We start from the raw sequence: 17,615 nt of genomic DNA, 5'->3' as shown, positions 1-17,615 counted from the left end.
CTATCTCTCCAGACCCCCATTTTTTTCTAATTATCTAGGAATTGGCGTTCCTTCTGCTTTACTTATTATTTAGTTGAATTTCTTTATCTTGTCCAGATAAGTAAAGTCATCCAGTATTTTGTCTTTAACTGATTTCACTTGTGTTATATCTTCAGGATTTATTAATTTATTTAGGTGGGGGGATAGGAGTACACTCAATGGTGCTCTAGGGACCATGTGGTTGGTGCCCGTACTAGAACTTGGGCCTTCCACATGCAAAGCATGCACTGCATCCACTCAGCTATGTTTTGATATTTTCTTTTTATTCATTTTTTTGTTTCTTGTTAAAAGTTTGCATTTTGGATTTATCTCTGAGTCTCTAAAAGTTTTAACCATAATCCTAAACACAGCAATTGGAAAACAATGCAGGAAAGTAAGACCAGGCCAACTTTTTATTGTGTGTCCTGGCTTCTGTTAGACAAACTCCAGTGTTCTGGTTTCAAGCTCAGGCAAAGTCACATGACCTGCACTTAAACAGTCTTGATCCTGACTCTTTCCAGTTGGGTGGGCTTTACAACCGGTGCCTCAATTTACTGTTAAAAAAACAAGGAAGGGAGGATCCGCCCAGGATGGGAGGTACACGCTGAAAGTAGACCATAGACTGATCATGATTGCCACTCAATACCTCTATTGCAAACCACAACTCCCAAAAGGAGAGAGAGAACAAAAGGGAATGCCCTGCCACAGAGGCGGGGTGGGATGGGAAGGATACTGAGATCATTGGTAATGGAGAATGGGTACTCAATCATTGTATAACTGAAACCCAAGCACAAAAATTTGTCTACAACTGTACCTGATGGTATTTCACTAATAAAAATTTAAAAATAAAGAAATAAAATAAAGAAATTTCTTTTAAAAAAACAAGGAAGGGGTCATGCGGAGAGATGGTGGAGGGGCTGAGGTGCTTGCTTTGCTGGAGATAGATCAGGTACATTTGGCACCTGAGCACTGCCAGCAATGATACCAGAGAACAGAGCCTAGAGAAAGTCCTCTTCACCGCCAGATATGGCCCCAAACCCCCCAAATAAAAGAAATTGTGAGACAATACCTGAAAGTATTTTATACTTCCCTCTTTGTACTTGGCATATTGAATACACCACAGGGAGCTTGTCAGCTTTGCCGTGAGGTCGAGATACTCTCAATACCTTGGTAAGATATTACTGGTGCCTGCTCGAGCAAATCAATGAGCAACGGGAGGACAGTGCTACAGAGCTTTGTACTCTGGGGACCATGTCGTGTCAGCGATCAAACCCCAGCACCCTGCAAGCAAAGGTTGTGCTCTGGTCTGATGAACTACTTTCCTTCTGGCCCTGAATTCACTTACTTGTATCTTGGACCCTCAAACTGATTTTCGTGAAGATTCAAGAGTCAATAAATACATGCAGGGTATCTAGAAGTGTGCTCGAAGGTAGTAAATACAAAATGCCTTATAAATATTACTGACATTTCATTGAAAGATATTGGATAGGCCAAAAAGTGAAGGGATTTGAAGTCATGAGTAGTTATTGCAACCTCCCTTAAAACACACACACACACACACACACACACAATACTCATGCACACTCAATTACAAGTGGTATCTTATCTGGATAGAGGGTGGGGCCTGCTGGTGAAACTCAAATGAACTTGCTGTTTATAAGGATGTTCTTAAGATTAATGGTCGAGGTCAGAAGACAATAAATGCTCTCTGATAACAAGCCAGAGTCATCACTACACTGTTACACAAACACAGAGAACCAGAGGCATAGATAACCCTGGGCATTGAAATTACAGTTGTAGGGCGTTTGCCTTGCATGCAGCCAACATGGCCGACTCGAGTTCGATTCCTCTGCCCCTCTCGGAGAGCCCGGCAAACTACCGAGAGTATCTCGCCCGCGCAGAAGAGCCTGGCAAGCTACCCGTGACGTACTCGATATGCCAAAAACAGTAACAGCAAGTCTCATGATGGAGATGTTACTGGGCCGGCTCGAGCAAATCGATGAACAATGGGAGGACCGTGTACCATGTATTTTTTTCCCATTGCAACTCACTTTGGCCGGGAATGGGATCTAGCAGGAGGATGGCGTCTCTTGACCAGCTCTATTCACTCCTTCCTCCAGTAACTATGAGTAACTCTTTCTGTATCTATTTTGTGTCTGGAACTGAAAAGATGAGGGAGATTATCTACTTGAAGCAACAAACTAGAGGATGCCTTCATTCCTTCATCCATCCATCACTGACTACCTGGGAAGCATTAGGCACTGGGTAGCTTACGGTGAGACCCCACAAGCAAAATCCCTGCTCTCATGGACCTACAATTCTGGGAAAAGAAAGAAGAGACATATGGCTGGTTTTCCACCTTTTCATACCTGCAGACTCTTAAATCAGGGAAATTATTTTATGGGCCTTGAAGGCAGAAATAAAAGCCAGTATTCATAATAAGAATGCTTTTATTTTAGTATTCATAATAGTACTGTAGCACGTGTTAGGGACAGCAATAACCTTTTCACTGACCAACTGTTGCCAGTCACAGATCAGATGGTGATGGGCAAAGGCGGAAAAGAAAGTAGGGGAGGAACTGGGAGGAGGGATCCTGTAGGACGTGAACTGGTTGCACATTCAGTTTCAAAAGTCCAGGATGGATTTACTGAGATAAGGAGTAACTTGCAGGCTAGGGATAGGTGCAAAAAATAAGGGACTCCAGGGGAGCACTCTGCCTCTTGGGAGGCAGTGAAGGGCAGCAAGAAGACACTACACCTTTTTTATGAATCACCCTGAGACACACAGTTACAAAGTTGTTCATGAAACGTTAAACAATGTTCCATCACCCATCATGAACGCCCCAAATTTCCCTCCTGCCCATCCTCCCAAAGCCTCTCTCTGTCTCTGTCTCTGTCTCTGTCTGTATGCGTGTCTCTCTCCCCTCCCCCGCATTCCCTGTTTCTGGGCATTATGGTTTGCAAAACAGGTATTGAGAGGTTATCATGTACGTCCCTTTGCCTACTTCCGTCACTGCAATCGTTAAGTGTAATCTAATGAGGGAAGGAACGTTTTCTCAGTTCTTTGCTGTCACTCTAGCAGAAAAGATGCAATGTTCAAGTCAGCCAGTGGCAACCCTGTAGCCTCCTCTGAAAGTCATTCAAGCCTATTCATTCAGCATGAATGAGTATCTAGTCTGTGAGGGCCCTCAGCTTGGGCGCAGATGCAGATGCCAGACAAAACGCCCAGGGTCCAGCGAGGGGGGTGCCGGGGGAGTAGAGAGGTCTTAGACAGTGTCCGGCCACACCCCACTAGGCGCCACGATCCGAGGCCCAGGGAGAGCGAGGCCAGGTCACACCTCCAGGGACAACCCCCCCCCCCCCCCACCATCCCGGGAGCGCCCCTGACCTCAAGGCCCGGGAAGGTGGGCGGGGACTTTAGCCGCTCGCTGGCGCCGGGGGCCGCGGGGAGCCCCGGGCCGGCCTGAACCGTCTCCCCGCCCCGCGCCCCGCCTCCGCCCGGCGCACCCCGCGCCCCGCAGCTCCCGCGGCTCGGGAAGGCGGGAACCGAGCAAAGGTCCCCGCGGCCGGGCCCTCCCCGGGGACGCCCGAGAGTCGGGGCGCGCAGCTGCGGGAGGTGAGTGCACGCGGGGGGGCGCGCGCGCGGACCGTCTCTCCCTTTTCTCCCACCCGGGCCTGCCGCCCAGGGCCGGCATCCCGCTTTCCCGCGGCCGCTGCTGCTTCAGCTTCTAGCTGGGGGGTGCGGTCCGCCTCCCCCCACTCCTTTGTCTGCGGGTCTTTGGCCTGGCGGGCTCGGTGCACCCCACCGCCCCCCTTCGCCTGCATCCGGGGTCCAAGTCGGCGCTGGGGGAGGCGGAACAGCTCCCCCCTCCCCAAACACACTAGGTGCTCCCTGGCCTGGGATGACACCCTGCAGCCCAAGTGGCTTTCCCGAGAGGAACGCCAGCTGGCGGCACCCTGCGAGTCGTTTGTCCCGGTGGGTTTTGCTCTTTGGGGGGGGGGGGGCACACCCGGCGGTGGTGTTGGCTTGTTCTCCCGGGGACCATGCGGAGATGGAGGCCGGCCCCCGCATGCCAAGCCGGCGCCCTGCTTTCGTCTCTGTCCGGCCCCACCTTAGGGTCTGCCCAGAACCCCGCAAGGGAGAAGCAGACAGGACCTCGCGGGAGGGAGGCGCCGGCTCCCAGGGGGGAAAGTGCCCGCTACTTAGAGATGCTGCGGATCAAGTGCCGTGTTTTCCAACAATTAATTTGTTTGAATTAAAGAGGAGGAGCGCTTACCCTGGGAAAACAGCCCAGGGAGACTGAGCCCAGGGAGATGGGAGAAATCACGGAAGTTCTCCAGCGACTGGACCTCAGCCCCCCCCCCCGCCCCCTTTTGGAGGCTCTTTAGGGCCTTCTGGCCTTTCTGGAGACTTGGGGTTCCCGGCACCTCTGTCCTGAATTCCTTCCACTCCCCAAAAGCCGGTACTGCCTCACCTGATTTTCTTCTTCAAGTTCATGCCTGTCTTGTCATCGTCATTTCTCAGGCCCCAGGTTGCTTTTTGGAAAGATACAATTTTGTTTTGTTTTGGAGCCACGCCCAGCCGTGCTCAGGGCTTACTCCTGAGCAAGGCAAGCGCCTTAACCCGCTGTTCTAGATGTCTCGGACCCTGTGCTCGCAAGCGTTAAAACACTGGATGTTTGAGGAAGTCAGAGTGGGGTTAGAGGTCCAGGTTGGCGGCAGGGGAGTTCCTTGGTTGGAATCTGGTCTCAGCGCTGATTGTCTCTCAGTTCTCTTCCGTGCCTGACCTGTGCTTTGAGGGCCACGCGGGGCCGGGGTTGGGGTGGGGGGGGGGTGAGCTGCTGCCTACAGTGAAGGAGACCTCACATTATAGGGTGTCCCCAGGCCTCCCAGCCAGTGAGTGCTTCCCTTACCCCCAAGATCTGGGCTTATCAGAGACTCGGAGGAAGTTTAAAGAAGCCCGGCTTTGTGTGGATGGGATAGGAAGAGGGATAAGATTTAGGCTTGTCTTCCCAAATATGGTTTAGACAGAGGGACTATGGTTTAGATCAAGGCAAAAGCAGTGGCTGGGAGCGGTAGATGAAAGTGTGCTTGATCATTTGTGTGTGTTACCTAGCTACTGAAAGTGTGTGGGTTGTGACTGAATGTGGGGGGTCATGAAAACTTTGACAACCGGGAAAGGTTTCTGAATGCCCTATGACCCAACATCAATTCAAGACCAATCACATTTTGACTGTTTCTGGCAACTCTCACCTGTCTTGCCCTTCTGGAAGGGCAATTGAGGTGGGAGGGTGTGTGTGTGGGGGGGGGGGGGTGGGGGGAGTGGGAAGGCCTGAAGAGAAAACGTTTCCCGAGTTCTGGTTTAGACAGCGTTTGTGGTGTGGTGTGTAGTCCTTCAGGTTTAGGAGCAGACTTGCTTTTGTCTTGATTTTGCATGCCACAGAGTGGCTAGGTCTGGTGCTTCTGTTCCCTGACTGGCTCATGCGCCTCAGGACAGGGACTCACAACCCGGTAAAGTGGAGCCTTTGGATCTGTTCCTGAGGAAATGATCACAGGTCCTCCTCTGACACTTGCCCCTCTCTAGAGTGAAGTTTGATATTGAATTTTCTTCCTTCAATCAAATTATAAAAGTTAGGCCTGGAGACAGAATACAGTGAGTAAGGCACTGACTTTGCTCATGGCTGACCTGGGTTCTATCCCTTCACCAGGAGCCTTGTCAGAAGTGATTCCTGAGTGTAGCTGGCTGTGCCCCCTTCCAAAAACATTTTTTTTTCCAACTTTGTGTCCTCCAGTCCCTCTAACCACCAGCACTCTCCCTATTTATATGGACTTTCTGGGTTTGTAGTTTGACCATCGTCTCTAAAGAGACGATGGACAGATTGTATGAACAGAGCTTCATAAATACCTTCATGCTGTTGATTGGCTGGTGAGTGGGAGCTTCTGCATGGAGCCTTCTGACTTTAAGTTTCTTCTTCTTCTTCTTCTTCTTCTTCTTCTTCTTCTTCTTCTTCTTCTTCTTCTTCTTCTTCTTCTTCTTCTTCTTCTTCTTCTCCTTCTCCTTCTCCTTCTCCTCCTTCTCTTCTTCTTCTTCTTCTTCTTCTCCTTCTCCTCCTTCTCTTCTTCTTCTCTTCTTCTTCTTCTTCTTCTTCTTCTTCTTCTTCTTCTTCTCCTTCTCCTTCTCCTTCTCCTCCTTCTCTTCTTCTTCTTCTTCTTCTTCTTCTTCTTCTTCTTCTTCTTCTTCTTCTTCTTCTTCTCCTTCTCCTTCTCCTCCTTCTCTTCTTCTTCTCTTCTTCTTCTTCTTCTTCTTCTTCTTCTTCTTCTTCTTCTTCTTCTTCTTCTTCTCCTTCTCCTTCTCCTCCTTCTCTTCTTCTTCTTCTTCTTCTTCTTCTCCTTCTCCTCCTTCTCTTCTTCTTCTCTTCTTCTTCTTCTTCTTCTTCTTCTTCTTCTCCTTCTCCTTCTCCTTCTCCTCCTTCTCTTCTTCTTCTTCTTCTTCTTCTCCTTCTCCTTCTCCTTCTCCTTCTCCTCCTTCTCTTCTTCTTCTTCTTCTTCTTCTTCTTCTTCTCCTTCTCCTTCTCCTCCTTCTCTTCTTCTTCTCTTCTTCTTCTTCTTCTTCTTCTTCTCCTTCTCCTTCTCCTCCTTCTCTTCTTCTTCTTCTTCTTCTTCTTCTTCTTCTTCTTCTTCTCCTTCTCCTTCTCCTCCTTCTCTTCTTCTTCTTCTTCTTCTTCTTCTTCTTCTTCTTCTTCTTCTTCTTCTTCTTCTTCTCCTTCTCCTTCTCCTTCTCCTCCTCCTCCTCCTCCTCCTCCTCCTTCTCCTTCTTCCTCTTCTTCTCCTTCTTCCCCTTCTCCTCCTTCTTCTCCTCCTCCTCCTCCTCCTTCTCCTTATTCTTCTTTATTTTTCCTCTTCTTCTCCTTCTCTCTTCTCCTCCTCCTTCTTTACCGCCTCCTCCTCTTCCTTACCCCCTCTCCTCCTCTCCTCCCTCTGCCCCCCGGAGTTACTCCTGGTTCTGCACTCAGGAATCAACCCTGCTGATGTTTTTTTTCGCCATTTATGTATTGCCATATTTGATTATGTATGTTTATTGTCTCTCTCCCAGTTGCACTGGTTCACTTTTCTCCTTCATGATTATGCATGAAATTTCCTAAAAAAACTTCTACATGTGTGTAAAGTTACTATGTCACCCTAAGTTTACTTGGCATAAAACCAGATCCTCTCTTGCTCTTTTTGAAGCTTTCTCTAAAGACTGTGCTGATTAGACATGCTGCCCAGTTTACTGTTTACTGGTCAGTAAGGCCCTTCTTTTCTTTTCAGTTGCTCTTGTGGTTTTGGGGGCCAGTCCCTAAAAAGATTTAAGCAAAGGATCAGTGATCAACCAGAGCTGCTTTTGGAGAAGAAGCATAAATTAGGTATGAGGAAGGAAGACAAAAGTCCTTTTCTCCCCAAAGATGTGGTCATTCTGACAGTCTGCCTAAGTCAGTCTTAGGAATGAACACTAAAAGACCAGGGTGTGGCTCAGCATCAAAGCCTTACACTTGTGAGGCTCTGAGCCTAATCCCTGGCATGGAAGGTCCCCTTATCCCCAGCATCAATCAGGCATATCCATCCTCGCACCAGACACAATACAGCAACAGAATGGACTCTAGTGACTAGAGTATCTTGTCAGGCAATCCTTATCTTGCAACTCTTTTTAAAAAAACTTTATTTAAATACCATGGTTTACAAAGTTGTTCATAATACAGTTATATTCAGGCATTCAATTCCACCTCCAGTGTGACTTCTCTTCACCATTTTCCCTGGTTTCCCAACCCCATCCACTAAGCCTGTCCTCTTAGCAGGGACAAAATTATTTTTTATATTGATTGTTTCAACAAAATGGCAAATGGAATGTCAAAAAATAATTCCGTAAAAAAAGTTTGTGAAACATTGCGACTTTTTTAATTTTTAATTTTTAATTTTTTTTTATTTTCTGGGTCACACTGGCGATGCTCTGGAGTTGCTACTGGCTCTGCACTCAGGAATTACTCCTGGTGGTGCCCGGGGACCATATTAGATACTAGGGGTTGAATCCAGGTCAACATGTGCAAGACAAACACCCTACCCACTGTATGATCTCTCTGGCCACCATATTTTTAGGATTTTTTTGTTCATAGCAGTGAGGGGCACTGGCTGATGGGACATTTTTGTGGATTGGTAATGGTGCCTTGTTTTCTTGCTCCCTTCCTTTGGGGCTTCCTGTCGTTCTAGAGTAGGAATCAAACTTGCACATCCTTGCTACATTCACTTTGGCTTTCTGGCTGCTCATCATTTTTGAGCTGGGGCCACCATGGCAGATGAGTAGGAACTGATGCTAAGAGAAGCCCTGGACTTCTGATACAGAAGTTAAATGCGGTGGATTTTTGTCTCTCCTGAGGCTATTACAAAGGGGAAAATTATTATTTTGATTTGTGTGCCCCATCTGGCTTCTCCTGGTTGTGTTCAGGCAAGGCAGTTGTCAGGGCACTGTGCAGGGCCTGGGATTGAATCCAGGGCCCTGAATGCAACACATGAGCTACAGCCCCTTGGCCCAACTCTCCAGTCCTAATAGACCATTTTTGTAAATAAATGGTTACTTTAGGTGTTCATAGGGGTGATAGCAGTTTACACACTTCCAGTGCCACACCATAAGCTCTATTGTATTTTCTATCTTATATTTTATTTGATTTTGCTAATATATTTGAAGTTTCTAGAAATTAGTTTTTAAAAAGCAACAACAACAACAACAAAAATGGACCAGGGACACAAAAAGGAAATACATAGAAAAGCTTATAAACAAGGCATTTGATTTCATTTATATTGAAACCACAGGGGCCGGAGCGATAGTACAGCAGGAAGAGTGTTTGCTTTGCACGTAGCCTACCCTGGTTCAAATCCTGGCATCCCGTATGGTTCCCTGAGAACCACCAGGATTAATTTCTGAGTGCAGACCCAGGAGTAACCTCTGAAAATCACTAGGTGTGACCCAAAGAGTAAAAAAAAGGAAAAAAAGAGGAAATCACATTATACTACTTCTCACCTATGAAATTTACACAGATGCCCATTTGATAGTATCCTCTGTTGCTGAGATTAATATTTCATTTTATGGGGTGTTGGAAGTTTAGGCCACACCCTGTAGTGTTCGGTCTTATTCCTGGATCTGCACTCAAAGAGCACTGCTAGAAGGGCTTGGAGCACCATATGGAGTGCTGGGGATCAAACCTGGGTTGGTTGTGTGCAAGGGAAGTGCCTTCACTCCCGCATTATTTCTCCAGCTCGACTAATATTTTCATACCATATTGGTGGGACCTGAGAATGGAGCCTCCTTTCAGTGAGGAACCATTTCTCCTTGCTGTAGGGTTCCCTGTAGGAGCTTCCCTTCTGGGCACTTGCCCGTGTATGATGAAGATATACATTTAGAAGAATGTAGTATGGCACTTAAATAACAACTTAGTTTTTCTTTGGGGAGACACGCCTGATGGTTTTTGGGGCTTATTCTTGGCAGAAATCAGTCCTGGTGATGTTGGGGATTGAACCAGGGTTGGTTACATGCAAGGCAAGTACCCTCCATGCTTTCCTATCTCTCCAGTCCAATAATAACAATTTAGAAATAGCTCCAGTGACCAGCAGTCAGATTAACCAACAGAGAGGGTTACACAATAGATCTTTCTGCAAGATAATTTTGCCTTTGTGAAGAGAAAGGTAGGGAAGGTTCTGGAGTCTATTTTTTCCTGACAATAGGTAAGGTGGAGAACAGTGTGCAGACTCTGTTACTTCTACCTGTACGAAGCATCATGACGGTGACATACCAGGGGGTTGGAAAGGGTTGTGTTCAGGCAAGGTTGTGTTCAGGTTGTGCATGGTAGAGGGTCTATGCTGGTAGAACGAGAGCTCTTGTTTTCGTTTGTTTGTTTGTTTTGTTTTTAGGGCAGTTTAGATATTTGAGCCGCTAAATGAAGGATGTGTTCAAACACAGTATGTATTGTATTTGAATGCTTGCATTCAAATACTAATGTTTACACAGAAACTTGTAGCTACAAATTATGAAGAGAGAGCTGGGGATGAGGCTCTGGATTCTGACCCCCCCACCCCATCCCTCCCTTCTGCACCACTAAAATAAAAGAAAATAAAAACAAAGAAACTTCAGAAGGAGAATATTCTCAAAGAATTCCTTAATTGGTTAAATCTGATTCTCAGAAAAATATACAAATAGCTTGATTGGTTTTTCCTAAAGGATTTTAATTTATCTAAAAGGCAACTTGAAAACAAAGCAGGAACCTTGACTGTGTTCAGTGTTTGGTAATGAAGAACATACGACATTAGTGTCCTTGTCCTTTTTTTTGGTCTCTCAGCCCCCTGGGGATTGACATCCTGACCGGGGTTTTGCTGCCACAGCAGATGGGTCTTGTTAGCCTTGCTGTGTTTATTTCAGTGTCTGATGTGGCTTCTGCAGAAACCTAGTTGTTCTGAAGGCTGAGGCACTCTCTTTCAGATTGTTCTAGAAAGTGGGGCTGGAGCAATAGTACAGTAGTTAGGGTGCTTGCCTCGCATGCGGTCAACTTGGGTTTGGTCCCTGGCACCCATCTGGTCCTTCAAGTCCTGCCAGGAGTGATCCTTAAGCTTAGAACCAGGCAGAGCAAAGCCAGGTGTGTGCCCCAAACCAAACCAAACCAAACCAAACCAAACCAAACCAAACCAAACCAAATCTTAACAGACTGTTCCAGAAAGGAATAAGAAGCATAAAAATACAGCTCTTGATGCCAGTGGCAAACTGAGGCTCTTCTCATGGACAGGCAGGGTGCCTCTCTACAAGTCGCTGGAGAGACAATGTCTGGTGAAAAGCTCTTTCCGTGTTGTCAAATTAATCTTTGTGTTTTGTCTAGACAAACTTTCAGCAGCTGTGGTCACTTTGCCCCACATCTAGCTCTGGATGCATTCACTCTTTCCTCATCAGCCAGCTCACCCCTGAACTCCCAGCAGGCTGGTACTGCCTGAGGAATTTCCTTGTGTCTCCTCCCCGCCCCCCCTCCCCCCTACCATCCTGCCAGTTTTCCAGGGAAACAGACAGGCCAGCATGCTCCTTGTACTCAAGGCTGCTGACAGTTCACAGCCCCATTGTCAGTAGCTCAAGTCTTGCTCTCTTCTAACCTGTGTCCTTTTGACTTGTGGCTGATTCCCTAAGCGAGTTCCCACCACAGTGTTCATTGAAGCTCTCAGTCAGGGCAGGACTTAGGACCAGCACCAAGGCCGCCTTAGCCTGTTACTTTCCCTACTCCATGCTAAAACCCTGAACTTCCATCAGAAATGGGTCTCAGAGCTTGACAAGTGATTCCAGTTCTGACAGGGAAGTGGCATTGGGTTTCTGAACAGAAGATGGTGTGTCCTGAGCTGGCTGGTTTCAGATGTTGCCTCCACACTGTCCTTATGGTGCTTCTAGTCCATCTCTTCTTTCCCATTAACCTGTTGCCACCAGAATCTTATTTCAATGTGTACTTGTCTTGAGTTGTAATGATTATGTGTGTTATACATGTGGACCGGTTTGTTTACAGATATAATTGACTGTAATTGATAAACATGTGCAGTTTATCATGAATTTTTCATAACTCTTGAACATGTTTTATTAAGTAATCAATTAATTGATTTTGGGAAGTTATGCCTGGTGATGCTCAGGGAACTATATGGAATGCCAGGGATGGAACCCAGGTCTGTTGTACGCAAGGTATGCTTCCTACCCACTGGACTGTTTCTCCAGCCTAATTTTAAGATGAGTTTATAAAATCTTCCTTCATAAATTCTCTAGTTCTTTGTTATAGATACTGTAAGCATTTTTCCTCGTTTTCCTGTTTGTCTTGCGGAAGACCTTTCTCATCTATAATTGTGAAAATAGTTGCACTTTTTTCTAGTATTTTTTTGGGGGGGGGCATGGGTTGGGCCACACCCAGTGGTGCTGAGGGCTTACTCCTAGAGTAAGTGTTTGGTAATGAAGAACATACAACATTAGTGTCCGTGTCCTTTTTTTTCTCTCTCTGAGGTGCTCTGGGGAAGGTGCTCTGGGGAACATATATGGTATCAGTGATTTGAGCTCGGGTTGGCCTTCTGTTTGGCAAGTGCCTTACCTGTGGTACTTTGATCTTTGATCTTCAGAGTGCTCCTTTTGATACTTTTCATGGTTTAATTGTTTTTCAGAAATCACTACAATCTATTGAATATTTTCTCATGTGTATGGCGGAGCTGATTTTTTTTTCTTGCAGATTAACTAGTTGATATAACACTGTCTACTGACCTATGCTTCTTCTATGGAACACAGTACTTGTAGAATCTTTCACTATTTCTCTTATTTTTGCCTTCAGTTGAAGTGAGTTCTTCATTTTTTTAAAAAAAAATTTTTTAATTTTGCTTTGGTTTTAGTACATAGCCACTGGCACTCAGGGCTTACTCCTGGCTTGTTTTCAGGAATCACTAGAAGGGTTTGTGGGACAGACCATTTGGGATGCCTGGGATGGAACCTGGGTTGGCTGTGTGCAGAGCAAACACTCTACTCTCTGTACTCTTGTTCTGGCACTGTTCTTTATTTCTTGGTTAAAGTAATAGCTAATAACTTTATACTTGCAAGTAAGAGAAATCACAGACTAGAGGAAAAACCAGGCCAGTCTTTTAAAGCAATTGCTGTAAGTCATATACAAGTTAGAGCAGTATGTATGTTGTTCAAGAACTATCCCATGACTTTACCTTCCAGAAACTTGGTGCAATTTTATTTCCTAACCACATGGTTGGCTGAGGCCACACTACAAATGTGAATGAGAATGCCTTGTGTCAGTTTTTTTTTCTTTTTGGGTCACACCTGGTGATGCTCAGAGGTTGCTCCTGGCTCTGCACTTAGGAATCATTCCTGGTGGTGCTCGGGGACCATATGGGATGCTGGGAATTGAACCCGAGGCGGCCAGATGCAAGGCAAATGTTCTACCTGCTCTGATATTGCTCCAGCTCCCACCTTGTGTCAGTTTTGAACCAGAGCATTAAATTGCTGGTAGAAGACTTTCCAGAACTCTTGGGACTGCAGAGATAGTACAGCAGATAGGACCGTTGCCTTGCATGCACTTAACCTAGGTTCAATCCCTGTCATCCCATATGGTCCCCCAAGCACTGCCAGGAGTATTTCATGAGTACAAAGGTAGGAGTAAACCCTGAGCTCCACCAGGTGTGGTCCCCAAAGAAAAAATAAAAACAAATCAGAGTTTTCAGAACTCTCTTTCCCATTGGCTGATAGTCGACAGTGTTCAAGATGGTGGCTGCTCGTTCAGACTGGATCCTGGAATTACTTTGAGGAGCTAAAATCTTCTATGTTCCTGTATTGGCTATGGATGATGAATAACAAACAAAGCCGCTGACTCATAGGAGTTGTTTATTTCCAGAGCATAGTTTGTCCTGACTTACACGGACTCTTCCAGTAATTTTATTTGAGCTGGCGTCAACTGAACTCATCTAAAGGTGTTTCTATGGAGAACCAGTGGTTCCATGTATACCAGGGAGAAAGGAGGACATCTTAGAATAAAAAACATGAAATAATAACTTCTTAATTGTTGGAAATTTTTTTTCAGGTAATCCAGAGCTCTCAAAATGTTTGCCAAAGCAACAAGGAATTTTCTCAAAGAAGTTGATGCTGATGGTAACCTGATTGCGGTATCCAACTTGAATGATTCAGATAAATTACAGCTTCTAAGTCTGGTGACCAAAAAGAGAAGATTCTGGTGCTGGCAGAAACCCAAATACCAGTTTCTGTCTCTCACACTAGGAGATGTGCTTACAGAAGACCAGTTTATGAATCCAGGTATGATGCTTTTTTTCACTCTATAATTTATTCTAGAACAGAAGACTTGATTATTATTATTATTATTATTATTATTATTCACGGTCACGGTCCTCCCGTTGTTCATTGATTTGCTCGAGCGGGCCCAGTAACATCTCCATTGTGAGACTTGTTACTGTGTTTGGCATATTGAATACGTCATGGGGAGCTTGCCAGGCTCTGCCGTGCGGGCAAGATTCTCTTCGTAGCTTGCCGGGCTCTCCGAGAGGGGTGGAGGAATCGATCTCGGGTCGGCCATATTGGCTGCGTGCAAGGCAAATGCCCTACCGCTGTGCTATTGCTCCAGATTATTATTATTATTATTATTATTATTATTATTACCTATTAAATGTTATTCCTTTATTTATTTATTTTTAAATTTTTATTAGTGAAACATCATGAGGTGTAGTTGTAGATTTACAAATTTTTGTGCTTGGGTTTCAGTTATACAATGATCAAATACCCATTCTTCCACCAGTGCCCATTCTCCACCACTCTGACACCAGTATCCCTCCCACCTCCCATGCCTCCCATCTCACCCTACCTCTGTGGCAGGGCATTCCCTTTTGTTATCTCTCTCCTTTTGAGTACTGTGGTTTGCAAAAGAGATATTGAGTGGCAATCGTGTTTGGTCTATAGTCTACTCTCATCACACATCTCCCATCCTGGGAGGAACCTCCCAACACCCTTTATTTGGTGCTCCCTTCTCTATATGAGCTGCCTTTTCCCCAAGCGCGTGCGGCAATAATCCTCCTGGTGCTTATCCCGTCTATTCTTGGGTGTTAGTCTCCTATTTTGTTACTTTATGTTCCCCAGATGAATGCAATCTTTCTATGTCTGTCCCTGTCTTTCTGACTCATTTCGCTTAGCATGATACTTTCCATGTAGTACCACTTGTATATAAATTTTATGACTTCATTTTTTCTAACAGTTGCATAGTACTCCATTGTGTAGATACCAAAGTTTCTTTAACCGTCATCTGTTCTCGGGGACTCAGGTTTTTTCCATATTCTAGCTATTGTAAACAGTGCTGCTATGAACAAACAAGTGCAGATGTCACTTCAACTATACTTTTTTGCCTTGCCGGAATATATTCCCAGGTGTGGTATTGCTGAGTCAAATGGGAGCTCAGTTTCCAATTTTTTGAGAATAGTCCATACTGTTTTCCAAAAGGGCTGAACCAGTCGGCATTCCCACCAGCAGTGAAGGAGGGTCCCTTTCTCGCCACATCCGTACCAACACCGGTTGCTTTTGTTCTTTTGGATGTGGGCCAGTCTCTGTGGTGTGAAATGATATCTCATTGTTGTTTTGATCTGCATCTCCCTGATGATTAATGATGTGGAGCATTTTCTCATGTGCCTTTTAGCCATTTGGATTTCTTCTTTGGGAAAGTTTCTGTTCGTTTTGTTGCCCCATTTTTGGATGGGGTTGGATGTTTTCTTCTTGTGGAGTTCAACCAGAACTTTATATATCCATGATATCAACCCCTTGTTGATGTGTATTGGGCGAATATCCTTTCCCATTCTGTAGACTGTCTTTGTATTTTGGTCACTGTTTCTTTGGAGGTGCAGAAGCTTCTTAGTTTTAAGATAGTCCCATTTGTTTTCACTTGCTGTTTTCACTTGCTTGACCAGTGGTGTGACATCTTCGAAAATACCATTAGCTTCAATATCATGGAGGGTTTTGCCAAGTTTGTCTTCAATGTACCTTATGGATTCCAGTCTGATGTTGAGATCTTTAATCCATTTTGATCTTATTTTTGTACATGGTGTTAGGGAGAGATCTGAGCCCATTTTTTTTTGCATGTAGCTGTCCAGTTTTGCCAGCACAATTTGTTAAAGAGGCTTTCCTTGCTCCATTTCACATTTCTTGCCCCCTTATCAAAGATTAGATGATCATATGCTTGGGGGGAGATGTCAGTATATTCAACCCTGTCCATTGGTCTGCAGCTCTGCCTTTGTTCCAGTACCATGCTGTTTTAATTATTACTGCTTTGTAGTACATTTTGAAGTTAGGGAGGTTGATTCCTCCCATTTTCTTTTTCCAAGAATTGCTTTAGCTATTCGTGGGTGCTTATTGTTCCATATGAATTTCAGGAGTGTTTGCTTCATTTCTTTGAAGAATGTCATGGGTATCGTTATAGGGATCGCATTGAATTTGTACAATGCTTTGGGAAGTATTGTCATTTTGACAATGTTAATTCTCCCAATCCATGAGCAGGGGATATCTTTCCATTTCCTCGTGTCCTCTTTTATTTCCTGGAGAAGCGTTTTGTAGTTTCTTTGTTCAGATCTTTTACTTCCTTAGTTAAGCTGATTCCTAGGTACTTGATTTTATGGGCACAATTGTGAGTGGCATTGTTTTTTTCATGTCACTTTCTTCTCTCTCACTATTTGCGTATAGGAAAGCCATGGACTTTTGGGTATTGATTTTATAGCCTGCAACTTTATTATACAAGTCTATTGTTTCTAAGAGTTTCTTGGTAGAGGTTTTAGGGTTCTCTAAGTATAGTATCATATCATCTGCAAATAGTGAGAGCTTGATTTCTTCCTTTCCTACCTGGATGTTCTTAATATCTATTTCCTGCCTAATCGCTATTGAAAGTACTGCCAGTACTATACTGAACAGCAGTGGAGAGCGTGGGCATCCTTGTCTCGTCCCTTATCTTAGGGGGAATTCCCCCATTGAGGATGATGCTTGCTGTAGGCTTGTGGTAGATGACTTTAACTATGTTGAGGAAAGTCCCCTCCATCCCCATTTTGGTGAGGGTTTTCATCATAAATGGGTGCTTGATCTTGTCAAATGCTTTCTCTGTATCTAGTGATATGATCATATGGTTTTTATCTTTTCTTTTGTTGATATGATGGATTATGTTGATTGATTTCTGAATGTTAAACCATCCTTGCATTCCCGGGATTAATCCCACTTGGTCATGGTGTATGATCTTTTTGATGAGTTGTTGAATTCTATTTGCTAGTATTTTGTTGAGGATCTTCGTGTCTGTGTTCATCAGTGATATAGGCCTGTAGTTTTCTTTTCTTGTGGTATCTTTGTTTCCTTTTGGTATTAGAGAGATATGGACTTCATAGAAACTATTTGGGAGAGTTTCCGTTTCTTCAATTTCCTGGAAAAGTTTGGGAAGAACTGGGACTATGTCCTCTTTAAATGTTTGGAAAAATTCGCCAGTGAATCCATCTGGACCTGCGCTTTTGTTTTTGGGAAGACTTTTGATTACAGCTTCAATTTCCTTGATGTTAATAGGTCTATTCAGGTACTCTATATCTTCTTGATTCAGCCTTGGGAGATTATAGGAATCCAGGAATTTGTCCATTTCTTCTAGGTTCTCTTGTTTTGTGGCATACAGACCTTCAAAGTAGTCTCTGATGATCTTTTGAATTTCTTTGGTTTCTAGAACAGAAGACTTCTTTTTAGATATAATTTTTCCAGATTGCTTTAAAATTTTTTGGGGGGAGTGACACCCAGCAATGTTCAAGGGTTACTCCTGGCTCTGCACTCAAGAATTATTCCTGGCAGTGCTTGAGGGACCATATGGGATACTGGGGATTGAACCCAGGTTTGTTGTGTGCAAGGCAAACACCCTACCTGTTGTACTATCACTCCGACCCCCAAAAAGATGGTGGGTTATTTTTGAAAGTGATAAATTTTGTGAGGCCCAAAACGATGCCCAATGTGGTCTTGAACCCATGACTCTGAGATTAAGAGTGTCATGCTCTACTGATTGA

The 17,615-nt window shown here is 44.7% G+C and overlaps 1 protein-coding gene across 1 annotated transcript in view; it reads left to right on the top strand.

Moving 5' to 3' along the window:
• The first annotated feature begins 3,483 nt into the window (after positions 1-3,483).
• Positions 3,484-17,615, top strand: part of GSDME (gasdermin E) — a 50,534-nt gene continuing 36,402 nt past the window's right edge. The window contains exons 1-2 of the mRNA XM_056118375.1: positions 3,484-3,633; positions 13,625-13,854. Coding sequence (XP_055974350.1) covers positions 13,644-13,854 — 211 coding nt within the window. The 5' untranslated portion in view covers positions 3,484-3,633; positions 13,625-13,643. The remainder of the gene's footprint in view (positions 3,634-13,624; positions 13,855-17,615) is intronic.

This window comes from Sorex fumeus, unplaced genomic scaffold (assembly GCF_029834395.1).
Source record: "Sorex fumeus unplaced genomic scaffold, SorFum_2.1 ptg000037l, whole genome shotgun sequence".
Taxonomy (NCBI): Eukaryota; Metazoa; Chordata; class Mammalia; order Eulipotyphla; family Soricidae; genus Sorex; species Sorex fumeus.
Note: the sequence above shows the minus strand (reverse complement) of the source record. Positions and strands in the feature narration are given on the sequence as shown.